Genomic DNA, 26,063 nt, shown 5'->3' with positions numbered 1-26,063 from the left:
GCGGTGCCGCCTCTGCCCCGGCGGGCGGGGTCTGGGTCTCTCTCGGGCCGGAGCACCGGGGCGGCGCTGGGGCCGGGATCGGGACCGGGACCGCCGCGGACGGCGGGAGCCGCTCTGGGACGGGCACCCGCGCCGAGCCGGCGGCGGTGGCGATTTCCCGGTGCTGACTGAAGCCGGCCGGGGTGTGGGGACCCCCGTGCCGCCCCAGCACCCCCAAACCCCGCCACTCCCCGCCGTGCCAGGGAATTTTCTTTCTTCCAGTGCAGGCCGAGACATTTCTATGAGAAAACTCAAAACTCAAGGGTACGGGGTCTGAGGGGAAAGAAGAGATTCTGGTATACATTCAAAATGCATTGTGAAAAATAACATGGAACAGCTCATTTCCTCTCCCAGCCCGGTTTCTGTGTGACCGTCTGTGATTCCAGCTGCTCCGCTGGGATTGGCAGCCTGTGGGACTGTAATGACTTGCCAGGTGCTCAGCACGACAGAACATAACGGGAGAACTCCCCGGCTCTGGCAGCGGAGCCTCTCGGCAGTGTCCCGAAAGCCCCGCAGTGCCAGCATCTCTGCATGGAAGCTGAGGGGCTCCAGCGCAGCCCCTCTGCAGCGTTCCTCTGCAGCTGGCACTGCCCAGCGCCCCTGACCAGGGTTTGGGGTCCCTGCACAGCCCCCGGCGCAGCCCTCTGGCTTCTTCCAGCTCCCTTCAGCCAGGATGATTTTCTCGGGGGTAGGAGCACCCAAAGCCAGCGGAACTGGCCTCAGCCACTTTCTGTGGGATCTCTCCTCTTCCTTCCTCACCAAATTTCCACTGTCAAAGCCCAGCTTGAGGCTCAGCTCCCCATCCCCTCAATGTCTCCAAGGAATTGGGCTTGGATTTCCCAATCCAGTAGGGCAGAAATGCTCTTGTCCTTACTGGATATCCTAATAGCAGTAATTGGTTAAAAAATAATTGAAATAAATTAAAGGAATGAAGAGAATCTAAATAAGAGCTGCCAGCTCCAACTAAAAGATGCTCAAAGCCCTTATCAATAATTTGCTTTAATTAACCAACTCAAAAAAAGTAATTAACACCACATTGATACAGTATGATTCTTTTAAATGGAGTTTTAGATAAATACTGTAGAATGTAAAAAGCTTTGTAAACCCAGAAACTCTTTCGAGATAGACAGGGCACAGCTGCGGAGAGTCTTAGGTAGTTTAGGGGAAAAACCCCAAAGTTTTCATTCTTTAGCATTTTCCACCCTGTTGTCACTGACAGCAAACATGGCTTCAGCCTCAGGAAGACACGGAGAGTCAGGGATTTTACAGATCCTGCTCTCACCTCAGCCTTTCAGCAGGTAGAGTCTGCAGGGAGAGGGAAGAAAAAGGGTCAGAATGGACAGCCTACTTCCAGAAAACCATCACCATTCATAAAGCAGTAAGCAGAGCTGTAAGAACTTCCCCAAAGGTTCATTTTCCTGTGGACTGAGGGCTCTAAGTTGAAGCACAGGCTGGACCTGCCATGGACAGACTACGGGAACCCCAGAAGTAAAAACCACTGGGCCAATTCCATAAAACACTACAAAATCAGGCTCCTAGGATGTGGCCATCTCTTCTCTCATCTGATGGTGGAAGCACAAGTAATGATCTACCCTCCTGTGGTGTTTTTTGGGATCTGCAGTGAACTGCAGGGGGAAAACAACAAAGCCTGAGTATTTTGCACGACTGGAACAGAAAAGTGGGGAAGAGGGATGCAGAGGCACTCCTGGGGTGATAACTGGGATCCAGCCTCTCCACACCAATGGAAGCAGAGACTGAGTGACAGAGCCTTTGGGACCAATTTGCTGGGAATTCATAAGAAAACGGATAAGTTTTATTTTGGTGTCCTAGTTTAGGGCAAATTTGGGGAAAACCCTCTGGGAAGAGCCCCCAGAAAACAAACCCCCACGGCCCCTCCCCACCCACCTGGTTCAGGAAAAAATTTTCTCTCAGAGAAGTGGAAAAGAACCTGTTTATTCAATGAACAAAGCACTCCCCAGCACCAAAAAAATTAACAACACCAGATGACAACAAAACTCTTTCACCACTCTGAAGAGATGAACAAATCCTGAAAGTCTTTCCTGGGAGTCGTTGCCCGGGTCTGGACGCTGGGGATTTCTCTCCAGCACTGGGGATGGCTGCTGCAGATCACAAAATGCAGGCTTCCAGTGTTCCTTGGTGTCTCCCAGATCCCAGTCTGGAGCAGGTTGGATGGTATTCAGGAAGAGGAAAGGAAAAGAGACAGTCCAGGGAAAGAATTGGACTGCTTAGCTAAACTAACTAGGAAGTAAAGGCAAAAGCAGAAGCAAGAAAAGCAAGCAAATGTTTTTTGAATTAAGAAGATAACACTACACTCAACTGGAGAAGAAAAAAGTGAGATCTGTTAAATTTTCCTAAGCCAGGCAAAAAAGAAAGCCAAATCAAACCAAAATAAAAACTTAACATAATAATGAAAAAAAAAACATATCAAGCATATTTCAAGAGAGTTTAAATTGGAATGAAGTGACTTACTTAGAAAGCTTGAAAAGCTGCAATGCTGCAAAAATCTAATGCTGCAAAAAAAGCCTTTTCTTACATCACATTTTCTCCCTGAACTTGCAAAAAAACCCCGCCAAACTAACAATTCACCCCATATCGTTCTTGAGTCATTCCTGTCTTTGAGCACGAGACAAACTAAAGCTATGGAGACAAGAAAAATATAAGTGACTTAATGCTGGTTCTTTCAAAATTACAGAATCACAGGGAGGTTTTTCCTTAGCTTAGCTCAGCAGATACTGAATAGCAGGGAAGTCAGGAGATAAATGTTTTGCTTTCAGAGACAAAAATTTAAATAAATATTTACATTAAATCAGAAATCAACAGATTGTCTGATCAGAAGTCTTTATTAAGAAAAAAAGCCCTGGGGTATCCTCTTAAGGAACATAAAAGGAACTCCTTGGCTGGGACACAGCCTCGGTCAGCGCTGCTTCCATGGCTCTCAGCTCTTTCCCAGTCCTTGCAATGTTCCCAGAGATCCCAGAGGATGGCAGGGCCAAGGCTCACATTCGCCTTCTCCGGCAGCTCAGCATGTATTTCCTGTCACACTTGCCTGTGCAGAGCAGCCACGCATGACTCGACAGTGCTCAGCCTTGTCTCCAGAGCTTTGAGTATCACATCCACCTGCAAAATAGCCAGGAAGAGATTCTGGCTTACACACAGGATTTGACAACACAAAGAGCACATGTGGATGTTAAAAAGGGCTCAAATCTCATCTCACACCACCGATTCTTTTCATTCGATTCTTTCCCTGCTGCTCTCATACTTTGAAAGCTCACCCAACTCTAACATTCACTGTCCACACAGTGGACAATTTTCCAGCCTCGGTGTCAGAGCAACACACTCAGCTTAGCTGGACAACTTCCTTACACTATTTGCTCCCAGCTCTTTCTACCTGCAGTCACAAGATTTTAGTAGAGCAAAACATCAACTTGATTTATGATTTTAGATTTCAATACAAAGCTACAGCAAAAGCAGTAAGTCAATTTGCACGAAAGGCAAGAAGAAACATGACTAAAAGTTAAGTGAAGATCTGTAGAAGTGAATCAGAACTAACTAGAAAAAACATACCAAATTACTGAGACATAAATAGGAACCTAATGCTGTGCTTGATAAACAGAAAATGCTAATTACCATAAAAATGGAAGGAAAAGTTACTGAAAATCTTGAATAACTCAAGATACCAATGACATGCTACAATGCACTGAATTACTCTGGGTGAAATAAGCTGTTCCAAATAAAGTGTTGAAGAACATTAAGGTTTCACAGAGGTGATTTAGACAAAGAATGGTATGAGGTTAAATCTCACCTTTTCCAGCACCTCCTGCAAGACAGCTCGACTTTCAAGAGTAAGCGGTTCCTCATGAATAAGAGCTTGCTTTGCTGGGGTTCCTAGAACATAGCTGAGATGCCACAGTTTAGATCATGCACTTCTCACTCTGAAGCCAAAAATCCAGACACGGCACTCCTCCAGAACCCTGAGAGGCAGCCATGGATTCTGAAGCTGCAGGATGCAGTGAAAAATTGCACAGACACCAGGAACAGTGCAGCGCTGGCTGGGAGAAGCAGCATTATTCTCCAAGAAAAGTGCATTCTGCACCCAGGTTAGTGCTGTAGAGAATTTTACTGCCATGCCATTTTACTGCCAAAAAATAAGGTATCACAGCTGTAGAATTAAGAAAAAAACCCAAACGCACTGTGCAGAGCACAAGGGTGAACATCCACAGCAATACAGCAAAATAAATGTGAACTTCAGAAAAAAACAGAGGCATTAAAACTAGTTTGGGTGAACACTGTCCATTAGAACAATGCTTGCATAAAAGAACATTGGCATAAAGCTGTGATTCACTATATACTTACTGAAGAACACCTTAAGACCACTTTTCAGTGCTATAAACTGACTAAACCCATGCACACTTTCATTTTCTAGACAGATTTTAAGAGGGCTGAGTGAGAGTGTCAAGCACATACTCAGCTGTCAGATTTGCCTTTGCCCACCTATTATAGTTTGACATAGAAGTGAGTGTTCTCTAAAAGTTGGAGTCAAATTAATCAGTCATCAAGTTTAGATATTAACACTTAAAGTGACCACTAAAAGCATTAGACACGCCTCTGAGAACACAGGGGGTTAAAAGCAAAGAACTCCCAAGAGAACTCTCTCTTCTGTTCCAGTCCACCACGAGTAGAGAGGGGAAGCCATGCCACCAGTAACTGAAGCAGATCAGAGACCCAGAAAAAGAAAGATGGGTGAGGAGAATGAAACCAAACCAGCTGCCCCACAAGACATAAAGGTAAAAAAGCCACTAAAATGTCCCAAGCAAACTCCCAGAGAGAGAGAGAGAGAGAAAAAGAAAGAGCCCGTTCCACCTAAAAATTTAACATCATGTGCCAGCAGTACACCACAAAGAAAACAAAAATAAGAGAAAAGCAAGTGCCCAGCCATAAGAGTTTAGCAGCCTACTGTAAGATCTCACCCATCCTGGGAGCTTAATACTTTTAACCCTTTCCTGAAAAAAAAAAACTTTACAAAACCTTACTCCTCCTTAATCTAAAAGAAAAGAGATAGCCTAAGACCGAAATGTCAGAAGAAAATGAGGGAAGAAGGCTAAGTAGAAAGAAATACTAGAGTAGCCTTAGCTAGACTTTTCTTGTATTGCCATAGACTAAAACAATTTTCTCCTACAAGACAGAGACTGCATTTTTAAGAGGATAAAATTACTTAAGCTAAAAATGTACAAGAGTAAAGTAAACAAAGAAAAAAAGTTAAAGAGGGTATAGCAGAACCCTCTAGCTTCAAAAAAAAAATATTATCTCTGTTCTTGAGACCCTCAGCCCCAGAGAAGGAAAAAATGGTGGGGACTGTTATCCCAAAAAGAAAAAACTGTTACTCTTTTAGTCCTTAGCAAAACATCCTTAAAAATAAACCCTATAAGCAGCTTCAGTCCATGCACAGTGGTGGGAGCACTGTGACATGGAAGGGAAAGTGTCACAACAGCAAATTTTCTCCAGACAGTACCATGTGTGACACAGAAACACAAGAAGTTACAATTGTGTTTCTTAGAGATCTATAACACAAGACAAACTCGTCTCTCCCTTGATAAACTAAAAATTAATTATCTAAAGAATAGTAACTTAATCAAGAATCCAGAGTTGTGTCTCACTGTGTTTTAGTAGAAATTGAGTAGAATGTTTAAAAGGTTTTCATCCTAAATTCTGTGTATTCCTTTTATTGTAGTTGTAAAATAATAAAGTTTTCTCCTTTGTTTTTAAGCTCAAGCCTGCTCTGCTCTGTTCCTAATCACATCTCACAGCATTCAGTTAAAAAACGTAAATTTTCATTAAAGCGCTGACATTGTGCCAGTGTCAAACCATAATGCCACCTTAGCAAGGACAGAGCAGTGCAGGTTGGACACGCCCCAAGTTCTGCCTGAGCCCCTCTGGCCACACTTCCTGCTGATAATCCGACCCCTAAGGACTCCAGACAGGCCTATCTGGAGCTTGGTTTGGGCACTCCTCTGATCAAATGAGAAGGACCCTTCCCGTGCCCTGGACCTGGTGATATTTTCTTGGCTGGAATGCAATTTCTCATACAAACGGCAGTTCCTCACAGCTGAGCACTCTGATGCCAACAGCAGCAACACAGAAAACCACTCTGGGACAGAGCAGCAGGAAAAGCTCCCTCGAGACTTCCCAGAGATATGACAGGAGCACCCTCAGTGTGATGCCTGGTGAGTGAAGTGGAACTGGCAGGCTGACCCACAAACATTCTGTCTTTACCTGTCAATGGAGTCAATACTGAAACAGAACAAATCTCTCTTATAGTCGAGGTTCCTTGAGGTGCACCTGTAGATGCTGCCAAGTGTCGTTGAGCAGCCAGAGCAGAATAAGGTTTCTACCATGCTGTAAGAAATAACATTTATTTAGAAGAAAATAAAAGGAAAACTTCTCCCCATCCTTTTTCTTAAAAAAAAAAAACAAAAAACACACACACAAAAAAAAAAGCCTCCCTATGCATTAGAATTTTTTTAGGTATTCATTCTTGCTTTACACATTGTAAATTATGAGCATTCATCTTTCAGCCTGAATTTGCAATAGCTCCTCAGGCTGACTGACCTCAGGAAGACCATCAGAATCACTAAATGGTGGTCGGGACATTAAAGCTCATCCCATTCCACCCCCTGCTGTGGGCAGGGATACCTTCCAATGTCCCAGGCTGCTCCCAGCCCCAGTGTCCAGCCTGGCCTGGGACACTGCCAGGGATCCAGAGGCAGCCACAGCTGCTCTGGGCAAGCTGAACCAGGGCCTGCCCACCCTCACAGGGAAAAACTTCCTCTGATATTTCATCTAAACCTGCCTTCCTTCATCCTAATGCCATTCCCCTTGCCAATGGCTCTGTGTCCCTGTGAGAAATCCCTCTGCCTTAGGCCACAAGCGCTTGTACAGAGCACCCCACATAAGAGTTCCAGGGGCTCTGGGGGCCCACGAGCACCCCGGGGCCTTGGTCGGGCTTGTCCTCAGCGCCTTCCCCGCGAAGCCCCGGCGGTGCCCGGCGCTGTGCCCGGCCAGGACCGGCCCTCACCATCCGCACTCGCCGGGCAGCTTGGAGACCTTCCGCTCTGGGTCCACGGCGACGCTGGCGGCCGCACCTGCAGCGGGAGAGAGGGAGGGAAGGAGGGATGGCAGGAGGGATGGCAGAGGGACGGCGGGGACACGCCGGGGCTGCGGGGCCGGCACTCACTACGCAGCAGGATGCAGCCGGTCTCCTCGTCGTTGGACACCCAGCTCGAGGTGTCGCCCACGGGCCGCCTGCAGCCGGTGCACATGAACACCATGGGCATGGGGGCCGCGTCCGCCCGCCGCTCTCGCTTCTGCCGCTCGGCCCGGCCGCCGCCCGGCTCCAGCAGCGACAGCGAGTACTCCAGCTCCGGGCAGAGCGCCATCGGGTCCTGCCCGCCCGCCGAGGGACCGGCAGTGGCCCCCAGCATCGCCTTCGAATGGCCCGCCGAGGAAGCGGCAGTGACGGCGGACATCGACCCGGAACCGCCCCCGCGCCGCCCGCCCCGCTCGCCGGGGCTGCCCCGGAACCGCTCCCCGGGGCCCGCCCGCGCCGCCCGTGCGGCGTTCGGACCTCGTAAGGGCACGGAACTACGACAAAGGGTGTGGTTATTCCGGTACATCGGTTTTGTATGAGGCGATTTATCAGGTCGCTCCTAAGTCAGGGATCCCCCCCTGAGCTGGAAGGGACCCCCAGGGACCATCCAGTGCCACCCTTGCCCTGCCCAGACACCAACAGTCCCACCCTGGGCATCCCTGGCAGCGCTTTCCAAAGGCTCCTGCAGTTCTGGCAGCCTCGGGGCCGTGCCCGTGCCCCGGGGAGCCTGAGCAGTGCCAGCCCCTCTGGGGAAGAGCCTTTCCTGATCGCCAACCTAAACCCCTCCGGATCCAGCTCCAGCTCTTCTCTGGGTCCTGTCCTGCTCACGGGCAGCAGAGACCGGAGCTGCAGCTCCCGGTGAGCTCTGACCTCAGTCTCCTCCAGGCTGAAGAGGCCAAGTGTCCTCAGCCACTCCTGGCGTGACCCCTCCAGACCCCAGTCCTTTCCATCCAGATACATTCAGGAATGTTTTCCAGCCCGGCTGTGCTCGGGAGCTCCCAGGAACAGTGCACTGCTCGAAAAGAAGGGTCTGTGATCCAGCTGGCACTTGTCCAACCTGTCCCTAAGTTACAGGGCACCCATCTCAGTTTAAAACATCCTGAGAAATAACATGAGTGACCGGCAAGAAGCGAGGATTGCGTTTTCAGGGCTCCTCGTACATCTCTGTCATACATTAACACTCATTGCCACGAAATGTTTTCAGTCCCAAGGCAGCCCTTGAGCTGCAGGACCCCAGAGTGATTGGCACAGACACCAGTTGTGCAATTGTCTTTCTGAGGGCGCTGCAGTGCTGCGAAGCAAAGTAGTGGGTCAGAGTTCTGAGCTGGCTTAAAAGGCACCACTGACATGGCTAACAGAACAAACTCCTCGGAGTATTTCTGGTCTTATGAATATTACTGGGATTACATAGATCCAATTCCAGTAGATGGAAGCAAGTTGAAGGTTAATAAATGTAAGTATTGTGGAGTGGTAGGTGCTAATCTTACACAGGGAAAATGTTGGGTACCTTGTCTCACTGACCTGGTTTTGTTTTCTGCAACAGAGTCCATGCCAGTGCCTGGTTTGTGTGAATATGTGTTTGCCTTCAGGCTGGATAATTACTAACAAACACTCTGGGCTTTATCTTACAGTATTTGAAGCTATAAGACTGCTGACACTAATTCTTCTTTACAAGGACAGATTTTTTTTTTTTTTTTGGTCATTTGCTAAGGGGAAATTTGATGACTTGCAAATCTGTAGTGCGGCGTGCTGGTTATCTGTGTGCTACTGTCACCAAAGTTCACTGAAAGAGCAGAGGTTTTCATAAAAATACTGTGTTTTCATCTTGAGACAAGGCTGACATTGCAATGGGTAAACATTCAGACTTTTAGTAAAGGAAATATATGTTTCCACTAGCCAGGAACAATAAGCTGCAAACCTATTCTTTGACCTTTCCTCCTTTGATTTAGTGCTGCTGAACTAATAAAGTAATAGTATCCATTATTGTGCAAATGCTTTGCTGCTGCGGAAACCGATTCTGCTGGGCTTTGCAGTTTATTTCCAAAGGATATGAAGTAGCATTCACCAATCTGACCTTGCCATAGCTCATTCCATTTCACACCTGGCTTTGCACAGTGAAACAGCAGTGTCTTGTTATGGCTACTTGTAGTGGCAAATGATTTTGGTTTTTCTAATGTAACTGCACTGATTAGGTTTTGCTAAAATAAAATGACAAGCTGTGTCCCAGCGGATTAACCGAGGGTGATGGGTGGGCTGACAAAGACCAAGGGAGAGCAGGCAGGGTGTGTTGGAGTCACTTGGCTGCAGACAGTGCTTTCCCTTGATTTCTGTCAAGCCTCTGCCTGTGGTTGTATCTTCAGTTCATTAACAAAGTTACAGGGTTTACTCATTGCTCTTTAGTTTACTGAAGATGGCTGTAACTGTTCAGATGTGGATTCACAGACTAAAATTGTTTTTCCCAAGGTTACTACAGCGAAATTATTATCTGTTCCCAGAAATTGCGATTGCCTTTCAGAATCTTGTCTCTCTCACTAAAAATGCAAGAAACTGCCTTTCTGATGGTGGAGGTTGAATTCTGTGTTAGGAGCTGCTTGTCCTTCTCTTGCCTGAACAGCAGTAGGAAAAAGGAGAAACTTACTCTGCACCCCCTCTAGAAAAGTTTTTCTGTGCATTCAGATCAGCTGAGGGTTTATTGCCTCCAAACTTAGAGCGCCTCACCTTAAAGAAAGTGGTGTGAATATCCAGATCCTTCTGTAAAGAAAATCTTGCTCTCTAATGTTGCAGAGCAACATTTGGTGGTGCTGGGACCAGGAAAATTATGAGCAGCTCCTCTGATTCTCTCAATTTTAAAGTTAGGGCAGATGATTACCCCCAAATTCAACTAGAGAAACCCCAAACTGCTTAGCTAAGCTAGATGTAAGTCTTTGGCATGTGGCTGGCATAGCAAAACCCAAAAATCAGGAATAAACCTTCCCCCATTTTCTCCTTAATAACATTTTACTATCATTTGGATCACCCAGTGCGTAACAGAGATGGTATTTGTGTTGTGGCACTTCCCTCCTTGATACAGTATTTTAATTCTGCTGCCTGTTTTCTTGAAATTTATAGAAACTGTGCTTCTGAGACAAGATGCTCACCCTCTGTTAATTTAAATTTGTTGACAGTTTTATGGAGGAAATTACCCCATATGTGCCTAAGAGTGATCTCATCAGCCTTATTTCCATTAAAAAGCAGGGTAAACTGATTTTGTATTGACTTTTTAGTCCCACTTGTTCTGACACCCCCCCCCCCCCCCGAGAAATAGAGAAGTTTACCACCTTTCAGGCATTTTTGTACTCTAAGAAGATGAAAATAGACATTTTTTCCATGTCAGCAGCCTAGGAGGAATAGAGAGTGCATCCTCTTGGTACTATTATTCTTCCTTCTCCAAATACCAGTGGGAGATCAGCAGGTTACAAGTTCTAATGAAAACACCAAGGGAAATAATTCCCAACAGCTGGTTGGGATTTTTTGTTGTTTTGAGTAAAGGCACCAGTCAAGCAATGAATATAGTTTGTCTTTGTATATTTACATTCTTATTCCCTGAGAAGCTGCTGCTGGGATTATCGGCTCCATGTGCTCAGGGCCATTGCTGGGGCAGCCCCAGGGAATTACACAGTTCCATAACACTGCGATGGGGTTGCAGTTCCCTTGTTCACTTTTGCCTGCTAGGTTTTGGGTTTTTTTTAATATGAAACACAGACCTGAATCTCTGCACTTCTTTTCCTCTATGTGTGGCTAGTTCCTGAAACTTTTTGAGACTGAATTTGTCTCATAAAAATGAAGGTAAACCCAGATGAAAAGTTTTCTATTTGTAATGTTGTGCATCTCTCTCAATTTTCTACAAAAATAATGAAAAATCTTAATTGGCCCATGATCTAATAGGCTATTTATAAGCACTCACACACATATGCACAAAATGTGATGGCAAAATTTAGCAATAGGAAAGTTTTTATAGATTGGTAAAATACGAAAATACATTATTCCAGTTAAAGAAAAAAAAACCACACCAAACAAAAGCAAACAAGCAAAAACCAATTAATTGCAGAATTTAAACCTAGGAAATCTTGATTCAAGCTCCACCCGAGCCCTGAAGCCAATTTATTTGGCTTCGGTGAATTCCATAACATCTATTATAATTGTTTGTAAAAGAAAAAGCCAAAATAGCTCTGACAGGGAATTCTATAAATCCAAACTCTTAATTTCTGTCCCAATGGTGTGGAACACTTCAAAACTCTGGGCTTTTCAAAATGTCCCTGGGTAAAGGAAGAATAAAACAAGCTGCCCTCCCCACTGATATTTTTCAGTAGCCCAGCCTAAACTCCTGTTTCTGATGAGGGAACAGCTGGGCCAGCTCTAGTTTTGGGTTTAAAAGGAGCTGGGCTCATTCCCTTAATCTATTTGTGGCTTTGATGCCAACACAGACTGAACTTTTTTCACAAAGAAGCACTCAATCAAACATACTGGACCTGTTTCAAAGAACACAATGTTTTCTGTACTTGCAGAGGGAAGATTTATTTTGTCTTGGTCAATATTTGTCTTGGAGTCAGTGACCCTTCTTTTTCCACCTCATCTGAAGTAAGCCACCAGCTGTGAATGTAGGGCAGAGCACCCAAACTTCCCAAGGACACCACCAGCACCACAGTGACACCAGGAAGGAGCGTTTTTGAACCAGTGGCCAAAGGTGCTGTGGGGGCAGGAGCAGATCCGTCCCCTCCCTCAAGTGAGCCCAAGGCTCAGGCAATAAAATCAGCACAGCACTGAAGCCTCCATGAAAGAGCAGCTCCCTTTGCTCCCCCAGCCACCTCACACTCCCTCTAAACTGGCTGTGGACACACTTTGGCACTGCCAGCCCTCTTGTTCCTGAAATAAACCATGTGCTCCTGGCAAAGCAGGCAGCATCTTGCCCTCTTCTATGGTGGCTGCAGGGGCACTGCAGCTGAACAGGGCAAGGGGCACATTCTCTTCCACTGCACTGATGTGCTGGGAGGGGCACAGGCACTTGGCAACAAACTCCCCTTGCAATTTCTCTTGGTATAAACTGCTCTCAAGGCTGGAATTCCCTTCCTGGGGGCCTCTCCTGAAAGATCCTGCAGAATTAGGCAGTAACCACTCAGGCTTTCTGCACTATGGTTATGTAAAAGGAGCCATGTTCCAACATCTGCACCAGATGTTGCCACCAGAACACTCTCTGGAGGCTTTTCCCAGCCCTTCCCTCATCCCTGCTGCCATACCCTGTTAGGAGGTTCCCAAGACCTTTAACAAATTGGCACTTGGAGTCCTCTCTCTGAAAGGAGAAACGGAATGATTCAAACGGCACACCTTTATTAGAGATGATAAACCATCTCACTGTGTTTTATTTCTGCCATGCAGAATGCACATGACAGAATTACTCTGCTGTGCCCACAGACTCCATCGTCATTGCCTTTTGGGTCGGCCTTGCTGCGTTTGTGATGTTTCTTTTCCTTGTTTTGCTGTGTATGTCCTGCTCCGGATCAACGCCAGCAAAGTAAGTATAACCAGAGATGAAGTAGATACTGGTGTGAAAAAATAACCTGTAGGAAACATTCACTGCCTCCAGTGACGCAGCAATGACACATAACGTTTATAACTGCACAGAGGGGACACTTCTGTCAGTATTTGGTCGGAGTGTCTCCTGACCCACTGCTCCTCCTTTTATCATCAGAAAATTCAGCTCAGCAGGCTGGTCAGAGATTCAGGATTAGGTCAGAAACAAGCAGAGGGAAGGGAAACAGCAGTCAAAGGGAGCACTAATATTCTCATTTATTGGCACCTAGGGCCTCTGGTATGCTCACAAAGGGTAATAAAAACAATTTTAAAAAGGCAGTTTGCTCAAATAAACCACAAGGCAGGAGTCGGACTAACAACACAATAGACATGGAAATGGATGTGAAGTTGCAGGGTAACAGAGGCATGTTACCAAGAATTTACTGTTCCTAAAAAAGTGGCAGGAGAAGTCTGTGTACTTGAAAATCTCAGAGTGCTTGCAAGACTTAAACAAAATATTCATTTTTAAAGTTTTTTTCACTTTTTCATCATGTTACTGAGCAAAATACTTGGCTTTAAAATACACATATTTATCCTTCATGTATTTAATTTTGGCCATCAAAGGAGCCACTGTGGCTCTAGACAAGGCAAGTCTAGAAATGTTTTCTGGAGTGCCCAGAAATCATTAATGAAAAAAAAAACAAGTGTTCAGTAAGATTTATTTAGGCTTTGAAACCATCCTATGTTATCATTTTTCTAGGCTTGAGACATATTGTGAGAAAACAATTTTAGGACTGAAGAAACTATTAAACCCAGTCACACACAAAACTTGTCCTTTTTGCTTGAGTTCTGTTTGTTTTTTAAGCCTCACTTCCCCCAGTTCCAGCACTGAAACCCAGTGGAGTGCTTGAAAGGAGCCACTAGTGTAAACTTGCATCCCCTGCCCTGTCATCCTCTGCTGTGTCCCCCACCCACTGCCCTTGGCATGACAATCATCCAGTATCTCTGTGGAAACCTCACGTCTCTTTTCTTACGATAATCCCGAGACACTCACCCAACAAACGCACGCTCACATCACCGGTCAGGGCTGGAGAACTTTTGCCTTCACCGTTTCTCTGCTCATCCATCTCTGTCAAGCCCAGGGACATGCAGGACCTCCTGTGCTCTCCCAGCTCACCCACCAGCAGTCCTGGGACCACTGATTTCAAACCCAGCTGCCTGCCAAGGCAGCTGATGATCACACTGCTGGGATGCAGAGCATTAACATTTGCTTCAATTATGTGTATTAACATCCAAAATGTCACAGAAAAATAAGGGCTAGTGGCCAGAGATGGTTCCTGGCCAAGGCTGGAACTTCACACAGTGGAAAGAGGACAGGGCCAGCTCCCTCCAGGTGTCCCTGGAGGGATGCACTTCACTGGAGGCTGTGCGTTTCTGATATCCATGCACAACACAATTCTTCTGGCTATTACCTTTCTACCAGATGGTGTAATGTTGGAGAGATACCCAAGCTGGATGCCCAGAAAATTGGAAGATCTGCATGCCTCATCCCTCATCCCTGTTTCTTGTTCTAAGAGAGGCTCAGTCCAGGGTCCCGGGGCTCCCTGCTGGCTCCAGATAGATATCCTACCATAAGGAACTCCATTCAGTATTTGGATGTGGTGCATGAGCACCCTCATAGTAGAGATGTGCAGCTGCCTTCATCCTTCCAATCACACCTCCCTCAGAAAATGGTATCAGACATTGTCACTGCACTTGTCTTTGTCCAAATCCACAGAGTCTGGAATTAGCTTCCCTGTTCTTTGAAAGATTTTTTCAGTTGTGTCTTAGCTTCAGTTCAGTGATTTTGCCTGGGCTGAGGTCAGTCACAGCACTGCCTAAGAGTGACTTGCCCTGACCAGGTGGGTCTCTGGGTACTGGGGCACTGGAACTCTGAATTTATAGTTCCATTCATTACTTCTTTCATCTGTCAGTATCTGGGTTGGTGTACCAGCAGACCCACAGTTTGTTGGTAAAGACTATCTTCTTCTCATTCCTTTCAGCACGATGATGAACAGGAACACAGGGTCGGGCAGGAGCTCATTAGGCAGTGACTGCACTCACGATAATTAACGGTCACAAGAGCACCCAGGGCAGATCCTGGTGCAAGGACGGAGTACTTGCCAGCAGAATGCATTGGAAGAACTGTGCAAATCCAGCAGTTTAAAGTTTGGGAATGCTGTGGGACATGCTTAATATGTCAGAAGTATTTTTTTAAAGAAAGCCCCCAGGAAGTGGTGGAAGAAAATAATAAATAATATTGCCTACTCACTGTCAGTGTCTTTGCCTTTTGTGATGTCAGCTGGTTCCATGGGGGTAAATTAACTTCAGGAAGAACTTTTCCTGCTGTCCTTGCTCATGTGTTGGAATTCAGCAGAATCCTTGTTACTTTACACATCAGGAAATACAAGTTCAGCAGAATTTCAGTTTGGCTGAGCTCATCTAGGTTCGGCTGGGTTTGGCTAAACACAGTTTGGTTGGGCTGAGGACGGGTCGGTTCAGCTGAGCTCATCTCAGTTCAGCCAAATGCATTCAGTTTGCTCAGGCACTGCATGTTTGCAGATCTGCACTGGCATGCTCAACTACTCTCATGGCCACATTTCAGAACAATGTACCAGATTTCCCAGAGAAATCTGGGTATAATCACTGAGCAGAAAATCCTCTGGGCTTTAGTTCCATCTGTCAACCTGTTCCAAGCAGAGGGAAGGTGGGCTTTTGTCGCACATCACAATGGATTGGGGCTTTTTTGTTATTAAAAAATGGGTAATAAAAATAAACCAGGTCTGACATAAATGTCTTGAAGTGCCATTCAAGCTTTTTAACCCAAGAAGACTGTCCTGATTCCCGAGTCCAGTCTTCTATTCATACTGGTTTTGGTATCATGAAACCAACCAGGCTCTCCAAGAAACAGTAAATCATGGTGCTGTCTCCTGGTTCTTTGCAATTACACCCCAGTGTAGGAAGCTCTGCAGCCTTTTTTCCCCATTCTGTATTAGGGAGAGGGTGGATATTAAGCACACACACATGCACAAACAGTCTTTTTGGTTCTTCAAAATGATAAAAATGCCTGTAAATAAAAATTACATAAGTAATATTGTCTCTCAAACTGTTCAAGAAAAGGGAAATTGGAGCGTTAATGTGCCACTGTGAGATGTTGAATCAAATCTTCCCCCTGAGTTTGCACCCAGTAATAAAATACTGATTATTTTTGACCAAACAAGGTAGGTCTATATGAGAACAGCTCAGGAGGCTCTCACGGCGATGAGGACAGAGCAGAGCAGAATGTTAAAGGTTAAGTGTTAGTCCCCTGAATTAATGCCCTGATGGAGCCAAGTGTTTTTGCAAAGAGATGGAATGGTTTCTTCCCCTTGTTTCAAGTGTCTGAGTCATCCTGTAACTCAATCTGCACTAGTGCAGATCAATCTGACACGGGTAACATATCTGGCTCCTGTGCTCCAAGCCCCATGTCTCCAATGTAAATGGAAGTCAGGAATACAGAAACAGCTGTGGAAAAAAGAGAAGACAAAAATCAGAACAGATATTCTTCTATCTCCCCACAGGATTACCAAGCCAAGCTGCTTGCTACCTCCAGGACTGTTTTAAAAGAGTTCCCTAACTCTTTTCCTAGCTGGAAAATCTGGAGTGACTTTGCCCATGCAAAGCCAACAATCCTACTCACAAGAAGGAACAAACCAGTTTCCTGTTAAATAAAGCACTTGGAAATACGAGCTGTCAGATGCTCTCAGTGACCAGCAAAAGGGATCTCTTGTCTCCAAAGTTTATTAGCCATAGAGTATGGAGTAAGAAAATAATTTTATTTATCACCTTGTTCTCCAGAAACCTGAAAAACAAACCAAACAAACAAACAAACACAAAACCCAGAAAAAAACAACAACCAAAAAAAAAGAAGAAAGAAAAAAAAGAAAAAAAAAAAGAAAACCACATTTAAAAGGCAGATCCTCACCAGCAGCTGGTCCGTCTCCTACAGGGGACCATATTCTACTGCACCTTTGGTGCACTTGCCTGTCAGGGCACTCTATGTTAGCAGAAGAGATTTTTTCTGAGGGAGAGGCAAGGGGAGGAGAAATAATGTTCTAGACAGCTCAAATCCATCACTGTGCCACTTCCTGTGCAGCAGGTCCTGTGACAGGATGGCAACTGAGGGTGCTTGAAATTTAAAAAGTAAAGACACCAGCACAAGGTGTCATTTTGCTTTTTCAAGGAGTGATTTCCAAATCACAAAAAGCACCCCCTGCCATTACCTGAAAGCATCTTGAGTCCGTTTTCAAAAACACAAGGGAGGCCTCAGAGTTCAGCAAGTTCTGCCAGGGCAGCCCTTGGTGCCCCTGTCTCCATGTCTGTCACCCTTGCTTTCATCCTCAGCCACAGAATTCTTCTACTGTGGACAGGAAAATTGTTCCCATTTCTTCTGTACTTCTCTGGTTACCTTTGCTCTAAGCTGTGCAGGACCCCCATGAGGAGGCTGTGATCCTCCATCAGCTCATAGGTAGCTCTGGTGACACGGGCAGCACTTTGTAATATCTCCAGAATACGACTCTGAAACAGAAAATGCAACTTGTTCTGTTACAGCCAAGATCTAATTATCTAACTTAAAATGAGCAATTTGGCTGGTATCTGATCAACTTCCAGGTAAAATGAATGCCACCTGTTCTCAGGAACTACAGAGAAGGAAAGACATTCTCCCTTCAATGCTTCATACCACAGGTGCTGCTCTTACAAGAAGTATTCAGGTAGCAAGACAATTTTCTCTTTTTGTCCAAGATTTTGATACTTGAAATACTCAGGGTGGATGCTCCCAAACCTGAGAGCTCCTGGCACGTGAGTTTCCCTCCTCCTGAAGCACTGTTCGCATAACAAATGTGCTGGCTGGGGAATAGAGACCCCAAAAAGAAAAGGCCCCGACTGCAGGAGCAAAACCACGTCACCCACTTGAGGCTCCGTGATGGCAGGAACCTGTTCCAGTCTCAGGGGATAAGGATGGGACTGGTTTAGACACAAGCAATTATCTCCCCCTCCACACATACACAAAACCAACAAGGAACAGATTTTCAAGAGGACCAAGGCAGAGTCAGCTGTTCCTTTCTGTTTGGTACTTGAGATCTCAAAGTCATGCAAGCTTCTGTGGTTTGGGGTTTTTTGGGACTTTCTTTTTCAATTCTTACCTGGGAGCCCTCGTCACACAAAGGACTGTTGAAAAATGAAAGAATGACCTGGAAAATCCTCTGCTAGTCACAAAGCTCACAGCAATGTTTGTCACGCAGCCCTTCCCCAAGAAATCTGAGTATCCACTCATGCTGTTTTGTACTGGAAGTCACAAAGAAAAACACCACCATCAGACATTCAGACGTTTCCAAAGAATACCTGCTCCTAAGAGCACAAAACCCTGGTTCCCTCTGAGTGCCAGCTCAGGGCTTACCACAGCTTGTTCTGGACTTCTCCATTTCCACTCCTATCAAATTTAATCACTAACAGTGATTGGGAACAGTCAGTCTGCAGCCCAAACATGCACTGGAAATGGAATTTTAGAAGTTGCTGTTTCTAAAATACTTCAGTTGAACTCAAAGTTATTTAATCTAAACTCAAAGAGGAATTGTAGCTAGCTGGGGCAGGATATTCTGTTTCTTGTGCTCACAGAGCATACACAGCACAATTCATTGTGTGTTAGTATTAAGAAAATAACAAAAAACCCATGGAAATAACGTTTTTAATTCCAATATGAAACATAAGAAAGATGCTTCTAATTAACTACCTGTGGGAGAATGAGATTTCATTGTATTTTTACGGCTGTTTTAATACATTTCTGAAGAATTACTGGAGACCTAAAATGGGACTCTTACCTCAGAATCAAAACTGTAGAAAAGCTGGAAAAAACCTGGTACCTTCCTCAGGTCCAAATACTGGTGTGACAGAAAGAATCTCTTTACCTTTATGTACACGTGCTCCTCTGCAAAGAGAGAAAGCTGGCATTGTGTAGGAGGACAGTGCTGCCAATCCACAAGCACGGATGACAATTTGTGGAGCTGCGGTGAGTGTGCAGCGCTCCAAGCTGGGAGAACAGCCCAGCAACTGCAGAAGGCCTTTGCTCCGAGGCTCATTCTGAGTGCTGCCCACCCTCCCCTTCTCTTGCCCAGCAGGAAAAGCTCGGTCAAGAATGCACGAGCACAGAGAAGGTGAGGAGATCAACACTCCCCAAGGCTCCGTTTTTCACCCCAGCAGTGACACATGCAGCAAGTTTCAGTACCTGCTTCAGGATCTGCTGTGCCACACCAGCAGCGTAGAGGGTCAGGGAGAAGGGAAACCTGAGGCTTGGCTGCCTGATTCCGTTCTGCACAGCACCCAAGAGATACTGCAACTGCAAGAGCCCAGGGAGAGAAGGCTGAAGCACAGCCCAAATTAACACAGCAGGAGCACAAAGACATCGATCAGCTTCTGGGACATTTCACAGTTCATACAGGGAAGTGCCCTAATTCTGCAAACTTGAGGGTTTGGCCATGTCAGGATCAAAACACCCAGAAACAGAAAATGAAAAAGAAAGTGAACTGAAGCCACCTAAAAGCCATCCCTGTTGACCACTCCTTCAAACAACTTGCTCACGAGGAGGCAGGGATTGATTCAATACCCACCAGCCCATCTGGCCAAGGTCAGATCTCTCTGCCCACCGAGGACACAGCAACCAGCAGGGACCCTTCTCCCAATCTCCAGCATGGACCTGTGAAGCCAGAGAGAAGTTTACAGAGCAAAAATATCCAGAAGATGCTCTCTGCTTCCACACACTCTCTGATCCATCATTCCAAAGGAAAGTCCCCACAGATCAGAAGCAACAACCTCTCATTTTTCCTCCTGAATCATCACACTGCCTTGCCTTGCTGTGCAAGTGTTTCCTCCCATGCCCATCCAGTCCATCCTTTCTTCCCCACTGCAACTCTCCAGCACAAATGCCACTTCTCATACACACTAAGCAAACAGTCATCTGCTTCAGGTTTTGGCTTAGAAAGTAAAAGCTTTAGTGTGTCCGGCTACGTGATTAAAACACATAAGTGCATGGGTGGTCATAGATGGAAAGCTTATCAGGAGAGAAAAGAGCTGATTTGATAGCACACCTCCATACACCTTCAGAAAAATCAGAATTCATAGCAACTCCTAAGACCCCTGCTGAGGGACCCAGCCCTCCTGGGGACACCCAATGCAGCAGCCATAGGAAAAAGATGGGAAAAGCCAAGCCTGGAGTGAAGAAAAAGACGACATCAATACAGCAGCCTGTAAAAAGCCTTCACACAGCAACAGTGGGAACCAGTCCCATTTGCTCCGCCCTTGCTTTTTGGAATGACATGAGCAGGAAATAAAAACACACAAAACACGAGGCAGACCTAGGGTGTACCAGGTGGTCGTTTTGGCAGTGTGGATAACAAACGTCTCTTTGGGCACGAACAGGCAGCCCGGTTTCAATCCATCCTTAGCCCAAGCCTTCCTCGCCTCCCATTCCCCAAGCGCTCTACTCAGGGCTTTGGAGCTCTCGCTCTTTCCTGCCGCAGCAGCACGCACCGGAACGCAGCGAGGCAAAGCCCATCCTGCATACCTGTCAGCTCACGGCGGCGGGCACCTCTGCTCCTGCGGGCCGGGAGACGGCTCGGGCACCTCCAGCGCCGGTTCTGCCCCGATGCTTCCGTGTTCTCCTGCATTTCCCTGCACCGGAGCGGGGCCCGGAGGCGGGGGGCTTGTGCGAGAGTGGAGACGGCGGAAAAGCACGGGGAGGCGGCGGGACGAGCCAGGGACGCGGCGGGACGGGGCGGCTCCCTTGACCTTCCAAGGAGGGCGGCAGCAGGGGCGGGCAGAGCCAGGGCTCCGCCCCGCCGCCCCGGCGGCATTTTCCGGCACGCGGCCGCTCCCGGCGTCTGGAGAGGGGCGCGGTGCCGGGAAAGGAGCGCAGCCCTGCTCCGAGGCCGCTCGGCCGCGGCCCGGGAGGGCTGCAACCGCGCCTCCGCCGCCACCGGCCCCGCCCATCCGCCCTCGTTGTGCGGCGCCGCCGCCGCGGAGCCGCCTTCAGCCCTCCCCTCACTCACAGACACCGCCGCGCTCGCCGCCGCTCCTCGCCCTTCCCGCCCCGTCTCGGTGGTTTTGCCGGGCGCTGGCTTGGGGGCTGCAGTACCGCCCTCTGCCACAAGGCGGCAGCACCGCCGCCCGCCACAGCCGGGGGCCGCCGCTCGCCCGGAGGGGAGGCAGGCGGAAAAGAGCGGCGGCGATCGAGCCCGTTGGAAAAAAAATCCCGCACAGAAACTAAAAGACCCTGCCTCGAACCAAATAACGCCCCCTCCGCCCCAAAAGCCCTTTCTTTTTAATCTATATATATTTCTACGTTGGTTTTGTTTATTTCTAGCTGTACGGCAGGGAGGCGATGGGACAGCACGGGAGGGGACGGGACGGGCACCCCGCGCGGCACGGCAGAGGCAGGGGCCGCGCCCAGGATGGCGGCCGCTGCAGGAGCCGGGCAGAGAGAGGCGAATCTGCCGATGCCGGTCGGCGCCTGCTCGAAATCCGACCGCCCGCGGAGCCACTGAGCCCACAGCCCGTGTGCACGGCAGTGGAACGGCCGCGGAAAATCCCGCCGGGCCACGCCGGCGTCAGGGTGGTGTTCAAGCAGAGCAGTCGACAGACACGGCTGCTCCCGGATGTTCGCGTCCTTTTTTTTTTGCGCCCTCTCGAGACGGTCAAGCGAGCCCGCGCCAAGGCGCTCGCAAGAAGCCGGGCCGTGGGGACCTTGACAGAGAGAGGCCGTTTTGCCGATGCCTGTCGGCTCCCGCCAAAAACCCGCACGCTCGCCGTGCTGCTGACCCCACAGCCCGTGTGCAAGGCATCGGAACCGCCGCGGAAAATCCCGTCGGGGGGCGCCGGCGGTGCGGGCAATTCAGGCAGTGTAGAAAACAGACACGGGTCCTCGAATTTCAATGTCCTCCTTTTCGCGCCCTCTCGAGAAGGTCAAGCGAGGCCGCGCCACGCCACTCCCAAGATGGCGGCCGCGGGCGGCGGGCTGCAGTACCGTTCTCTGCCCACAAGGCGGCAGCACTGCGCCGTCCCCGCCGGCACGGCCTCGGCAGCGAATGCCCCGAAGCATCCGCGGGGGAAAGAACGGAACAAAAAACCTGCCTCTGACCCGATAGGAACCGAAAGAAAAAAGCTTTCCTCTTGAACTGCATTTCAACATAGTTTATATTTTTCATATTTATATTCACATTCGGATTTATAATGTATATGGATGTATAACGAAAATACTTGATGTTAATACTTATATTTACTTACATTTAATTTTTTCTATAGCTCTTGATGTGTTTATGATATATTTCCATACATCGATTTCTAATTTTTTTATTTATATTTGAAATTTTTATAATAAAATCCCTACCTCCTAACAAATAGAAAATAAAAATCTCCTTTTGTTTAAATTATATTTAAATATTTCTATATTTATATTTTTGACACTTACAAGTTCTTATATATTATGCTATACTATATTAATGTACTATATATTTATATATATTATGTAATATATATTTATATATTTAGATATATAATACATATGAAATATAATGTGCTGTAAGAGGACATATAGAGTATAATACGTATTATGTATTGCATCGATTTCAATGATTTTGTAAATTTTATATTTATATATCTACATCTATTAAGTATATACTTCTAAATTGATGTTTTATATGGATTTTGTTTATATTTATAAATACATAAAATACTCTGTATCACACATTATAATATCCTAGAGTAATACATATTTACATTACATGTTTAATTTACATGAATCTGTTTATATTTCAAAGTGAAGTTTTATTTATATGTATTCTGTTTATATTTAAAATTTAAGTTTTCTACTCCCATTTTCATATGTATATATTTGTTTTGCTTAATTATATGCATTATGTACTGTATTGATTTCTATTATTTTGTATTTTTTATATTTATATACCCACATGTATTAATTATACATCTCTGTATTGGTATTTTATATGGATTTGGTTTATATTTATAATCTGTATTTATATAAACAAATAAAATACTCTATATCAAACAATATAATGTCTAATAGTAATGGATAACATTATTTATATAACATGTTTTATTTATATGTATTCCGTTTATATTTAAAATTGAAGTTTTATATTCCCATTTTCATATTTATGCATTTGTTTGTTCCATTAGAGTTATAGTTAAAACTTTGCAGTTGTAATCCAATTCCTAAAAATAAAATGCCAAAACAGCATCAAATTCCCACCAATACCATCCAAAAAATTCAGAAAGGCTCCACCAGCCAACCAACTACCAGCAAAAAAACCTGCACTACAGTCCTTTCACTAACAGTTCTTATCACATCACAAAAATGAAAAATTTAAAAAAAACTATAGAAACCCACACAGCAAAACACACAAACCACTAAAAAGAAAAAAACAACCCTCCAACTAACTTCCTATACTCCAAACCATACAACAGAACCCGAAATTTTCTAATAAAAACCCACAAAACTCTACCACTACACTAACTCATAAAGAGAACGCAATACGCTATAAAATTAACTAAGCCCCCCAAAATAATTACAGATATAAAAAATCGAAACCACGAAGAAACAAAAATTCACCACCCAAATAAAATAACTATCTATAAAGATCCACCATAGGAATACCCATGCTCCCAAAAATAAAACTAATAAAAAACAACAAATACATCCAACTAAAAAAAAAAATTATATTAACAACAACAAAATAATAATCTCTAACTCAAGAAACCCATAATGCCTCAAACCATCAAAACATAAATACCACATAGAAATAAACACGTCGCCAAAAGAGAAATGTAACCAAATTCTCTCCAACAATAAAACATACACGGCAATCAAATAAGACAAACGAATAAAACCCCTATACTATAATAAACAATAATGCAATTATCAATATTAAAAAAAACCTCACTAATTAACTACAGGACACTACCTCAAACCAACCAAATTAACCACTACATACTCACGCTAATAAAAGGCTCCACAACCGAATTAAAAACCTACCCTCTACTTCATGCTACGACCCAGAAAAACCATGGTAAACCGATCAAAAAGAAATCCAACAACCAACTCAATCAAAAAAAACCCTTGTCCATCAGCACCTGAAGCAAGAACCGTAACAAACAACAAGAACACCACGGCCCTTCTCATACACCAGCTACGAACAAAAGAAGACGACCCAAAAAATTCCTCAGGAGCGCCTCAAAAGCAGCGCAGCGAGGGAGGCTGGAAGATGCGGAGCCGCGCTCCCGGCCCCGGGCGCAGCGCGGCTCCGGCAGGAAAGCGGCTCCTCCGGCAGGCAGAGGCGGCGCCGCGCCGGCAGACCCCCGCCCGCTGCCCCCGGCCCGGCGGGGCCGGCACCGGGCCCGGGGGGCCCCGGCGGCGCCCGAGCCCCGCGCCCGGAGCGGACGGAGCGGCGGCACCGGCCGGCACCGGCCCCGCCCGCGCCGCCTCCCCCGCCCGCCGGCCCGGCCAAAGCTCCGCTCGGCTCCGCACGGCTCGCACCGGCGCGGCTCCGGCGGGCCCGCGGCAGCCCAGCCGCGCCCAGCTCCCCTTCCGCCCCGGCCAGCCCCGGCACTGCTGGCAGGGCTCCGCGCCGGACCCTTCGCTGCCGGGCCGGGGGCAGAAGAAGCGCCCCGAATGCAGCGGCACAGCGCGATCCCCGCCCTGCCAGCGCTGCCACGGCTGCAGCTCCCTTCCTCTGAAGCCTCGACACTGACGCCACGCTCCGGCGCTCACCTCCTTCCAACAAGGGCACGGAAACGTGCGCTCCCCTTCAACTGCGTCCCCTAGAAGAGAAGAAAAGAAGCGGCTTTCCTCAAACGATGGCAAAAGGGGGCTTCTTACCTCAATCCAAACCCCTTAAAAGGCGGGACCACAGGACTGCCCCCTCCGATTCAACCTCAGGATGACGAAATCTCAAAGAGAAAGGGGAAAAGTCCCCGCTACAAAGGCGCACCGGCTCACCTGCTTGGCTGCTGCTTCTCGGCACAAAGGTTTGTCCCTCGGCTCCTCCTTTGAGCAATGCTCCACGTTTCCAGGTGGGGATCCAGGTGATCCCCCGGACCCTGTCCGAAGCGCTCACCATCCTTCCAGGAGACAGCCCCGGGAGCCCCCCGTAAACTCCTCTTCTCCAGCAGCTCCGTGCAAAAGCCAGCGGTGGCAAACCCTCGCCCTAAAACAATCTCCCCCCGGCAGGAGCCGCCCCTCCTCCTTATCATGGTAACAGCTCATACCTGGCGGTGCTCTGGGTTTCTTTCCAAATGAATTTAGCGATAGATTCCTATCCTTTACCAATAGCTGTGAAAACGAAACACTTGCCCGGTTTTAGTATTCTACACACACCCTCCCAGGGAATTTTGGGGCAGCTTTGGGTCCCTCTGCGGGACGGCACCCAGCGTGACCCCCCCTCTCATCTGCCACCCACCCGCTCCTCCACCGCAGTGTGCGTCCCTCTCCTAGCGACCTTGGGGTGCCCCAAATGCCATCAGAGCCCCGAGGCTTCAGCCCCTAACCCTGACTCCCGAAGAAGGCACAGGACGAGTCCAACTGCCCCGGACAGCAGCCCAGCACTCCCTTCCAGCCCTTCCCACACCTCCATCCCCCAGAAAGGGACTCCGCCGCAACAAGAAAGGGGGGCAGCCCCCAGAAGGCTCGAAGCTCCCGCCCCGCCTCGCTGTCGCAGACCAGGGGCAGGAAGAGGGAATGGAAGCTGAAAGGACACAGGAAGAAAAGAAAGAACGGGGTGCAGGATGAAATTAAAAAAAAAAACAACAACAACAAAAAAAAACACAAACACCAAAAAACCACCAAAATTAAAACAACAACAACAACAACAACAACAAAAAAAAAAACACCAAACAAAAAACCAACCAAAGAAAACCCACCAAACTGGGATGTGCATCACAACAGAGGGATTAAAAAAGAACCGGAACAGGACAGAAAGAGCCCGTGAGGAACAATGACATGAGGAGCCACAGAGAATAAAAGGAACACAAGTGAGACATGGAGAAGGACAGAGAAAAATAGAGAGTGCCAAACACACGGCAAGGACAGAGGAATATAGAGACACAGAGGGAAACAAGGACCCAGATGGGAAAAAAACACAGCACATGCTGGTGTGGGGGATAATGGGCAAGATGCTTCTCCTCCAGTCACTACACAATTGCAGCTTCCCTGCAATTTCATGATCAG

The 26,063-nt window shown here is 46.9% G+C and overlaps 2 protein-coding genes and 1 non-coding gene across 5 annotated transcripts; 1 reads left to right on the top strand and 2 right to left on the bottom strand.

The window, feature by feature from the left end:
• Nucleotides 1-1,976: 1,976 nt before the first annotated feature.
• On the bottom strand, nucleotides 1,977-7,584 carry MIS18A (MIS18 kinetochore protein A). 2 transcript variants are annotated; one of them, XM_021538976.3, is made up of 6 exons: nucleotides 7,292-7,584; nucleotides 7,133-7,199; nucleotides 6,331-6,453; nucleotides 3,863-3,956; nucleotides 3,107-3,177; nucleotides 1,977-2,215 (listed from the first exon to the last, which is right to left on the bottom strand). In XM_021538976.3, the coding sequence occupies exons 1-6, from the start codon at nucleotides 7,581-7,583 to the stop codon at nucleotides 2,167-2,169; spliced, it is 696 nt and encodes a 231-aa protein (XP_021394651.2). In that variant the 5' UTR covers nucleotide 7,584; the 3' UTR covers nucleotides 1,977-2,166. The 2 variants fall into 2 exon arrangements, with proteins under 2 accessions (XP_021394651.2, XP_077646310.1); XM_077790184.1 differs by having other exon boundaries at nucleotides 1,977-3,177.
• Nucleotides 7,585-8,472: 888 nt separating this feature from the next.
• Nucleotides 8,473-15,062, top strand: LOC110475110 (uncharacterized). The gene is made up of 3 exons (XR_013341602.1): nucleotides 8,473-8,657; nucleotides 12,653-12,752; nucleotides 14,794-15,062. It is a non-coding gene; the product is annotated as an uncharacterized LOC110475110 (transcript).
• On the bottom strand, nucleotides 12,552-20,770 carry LOC110475109 (uncharacterized). Of its 2 annotated transcripts, XM_077790171.1 has the most exons (9): nucleotides 20,388-20,770; nucleotides 19,435-19,520; nucleotides 19,053-19,163; nucleotides 18,736-18,755; nucleotides 18,228-18,319; nucleotides 17,974-18,115; nucleotides 17,238-17,347; nucleotides 16,470-16,631; nucleotides 12,552-16,294 (listed from the first exon to the last, which is right to left on the bottom strand). In XM_077790171.1, the coding sequence occupies exons 2-6, from the start codon at nucleotides 19,514-19,516 to the stop codon at nucleotides 18,037-18,039; spliced, it is 384 nt and encodes a 127-aa protein (XP_077646297.1). In that variant the 5' UTR covers nucleotides 19,517-19,520; nucleotides 20,388-20,770; the 3' UTR covers nucleotides 12,552-16,294; nucleotides 16,470-16,631; nucleotides 17,238-17,347; nucleotides 17,974-18,036. The 2 variants fall into 2 exon arrangements, with proteins under 2 accessions (XP_077646297.1, XP_077646301.1); XM_077790175.1 differs by lacking the exons at nucleotides 16,470-16,631; nucleotides 18,228-18,319 and having other exon boundaries at nucleotides 17,053-17,347; nucleotides 18,649-18,755.
• Between the last annotated feature and the right edge of the window lie 5,293 nt (nucleotides 20,771-26,063).

This window comes from Lonchura striata, chromosome 1 (genome assembly GCF_046129695.1).
Source record: "Lonchura striata isolate bLonStr1 chromosome 1, bLonStr1.mat, whole genome shotgun sequence".
Taxonomy (NCBI): domain Eukaryota; kingdom Metazoa; phylum Chordata; class Aves; order Passeriformes; family Estrildidae; genus Lonchura; species Lonchura striata.
Note: the sequence above shows the minus strand (reverse complement) of the source record. Positions and strands in the feature narration are given on the sequence as shown.

Excerpts from the sequence above, each read along its gene's own strand:
- MIS18A (XM_021538976.3), bottom strand. The coding sequence starts at position 7,583 with ATGTCCGCCGTCACTGCCGCTTCCTCGGCGGGCCATTCGAAGGCGATG. Across the intron at positions 3,178-3,862 it reads TGCAGGAGGTGCTGGAAAAG|GTGGATGTGATACTCAAAGC; the intron begins GTGAGATTTAAC and ends GCTATTTTGCAG. Across the intron at positions 2,216-3,106 it reads TGCGTGGCTGCTCTGCACAG|ACTGGGATCTGGGAGACACC; the intron begins GCAAGTGTGACA and ends AACCTGCTCCAG.
- LOC110475109 (XM_077790171.1), bottom strand. The coding sequence starts at position 19,516 with ATGCTGGAGATTGGGAGAAGGGTCCCTGCTGGTTGCTGTGTCCTCGGT. Across the intron at positions 18,756-19,052 it reads CACAGCAGATCCTGAAGCAG|AGGAGCACGTGTACATAAAG; the intron begins GTACTGAAACTT and ends CTCTCTTTGCAG. Across the intron at positions 18,320-18,735 it reads AGGAGCACGTGTACATAAAG|TGCATGTTTGGGCTGCAGAC; the intron begins GTAAAGAGATTC and ends TTCCATTTCCAG.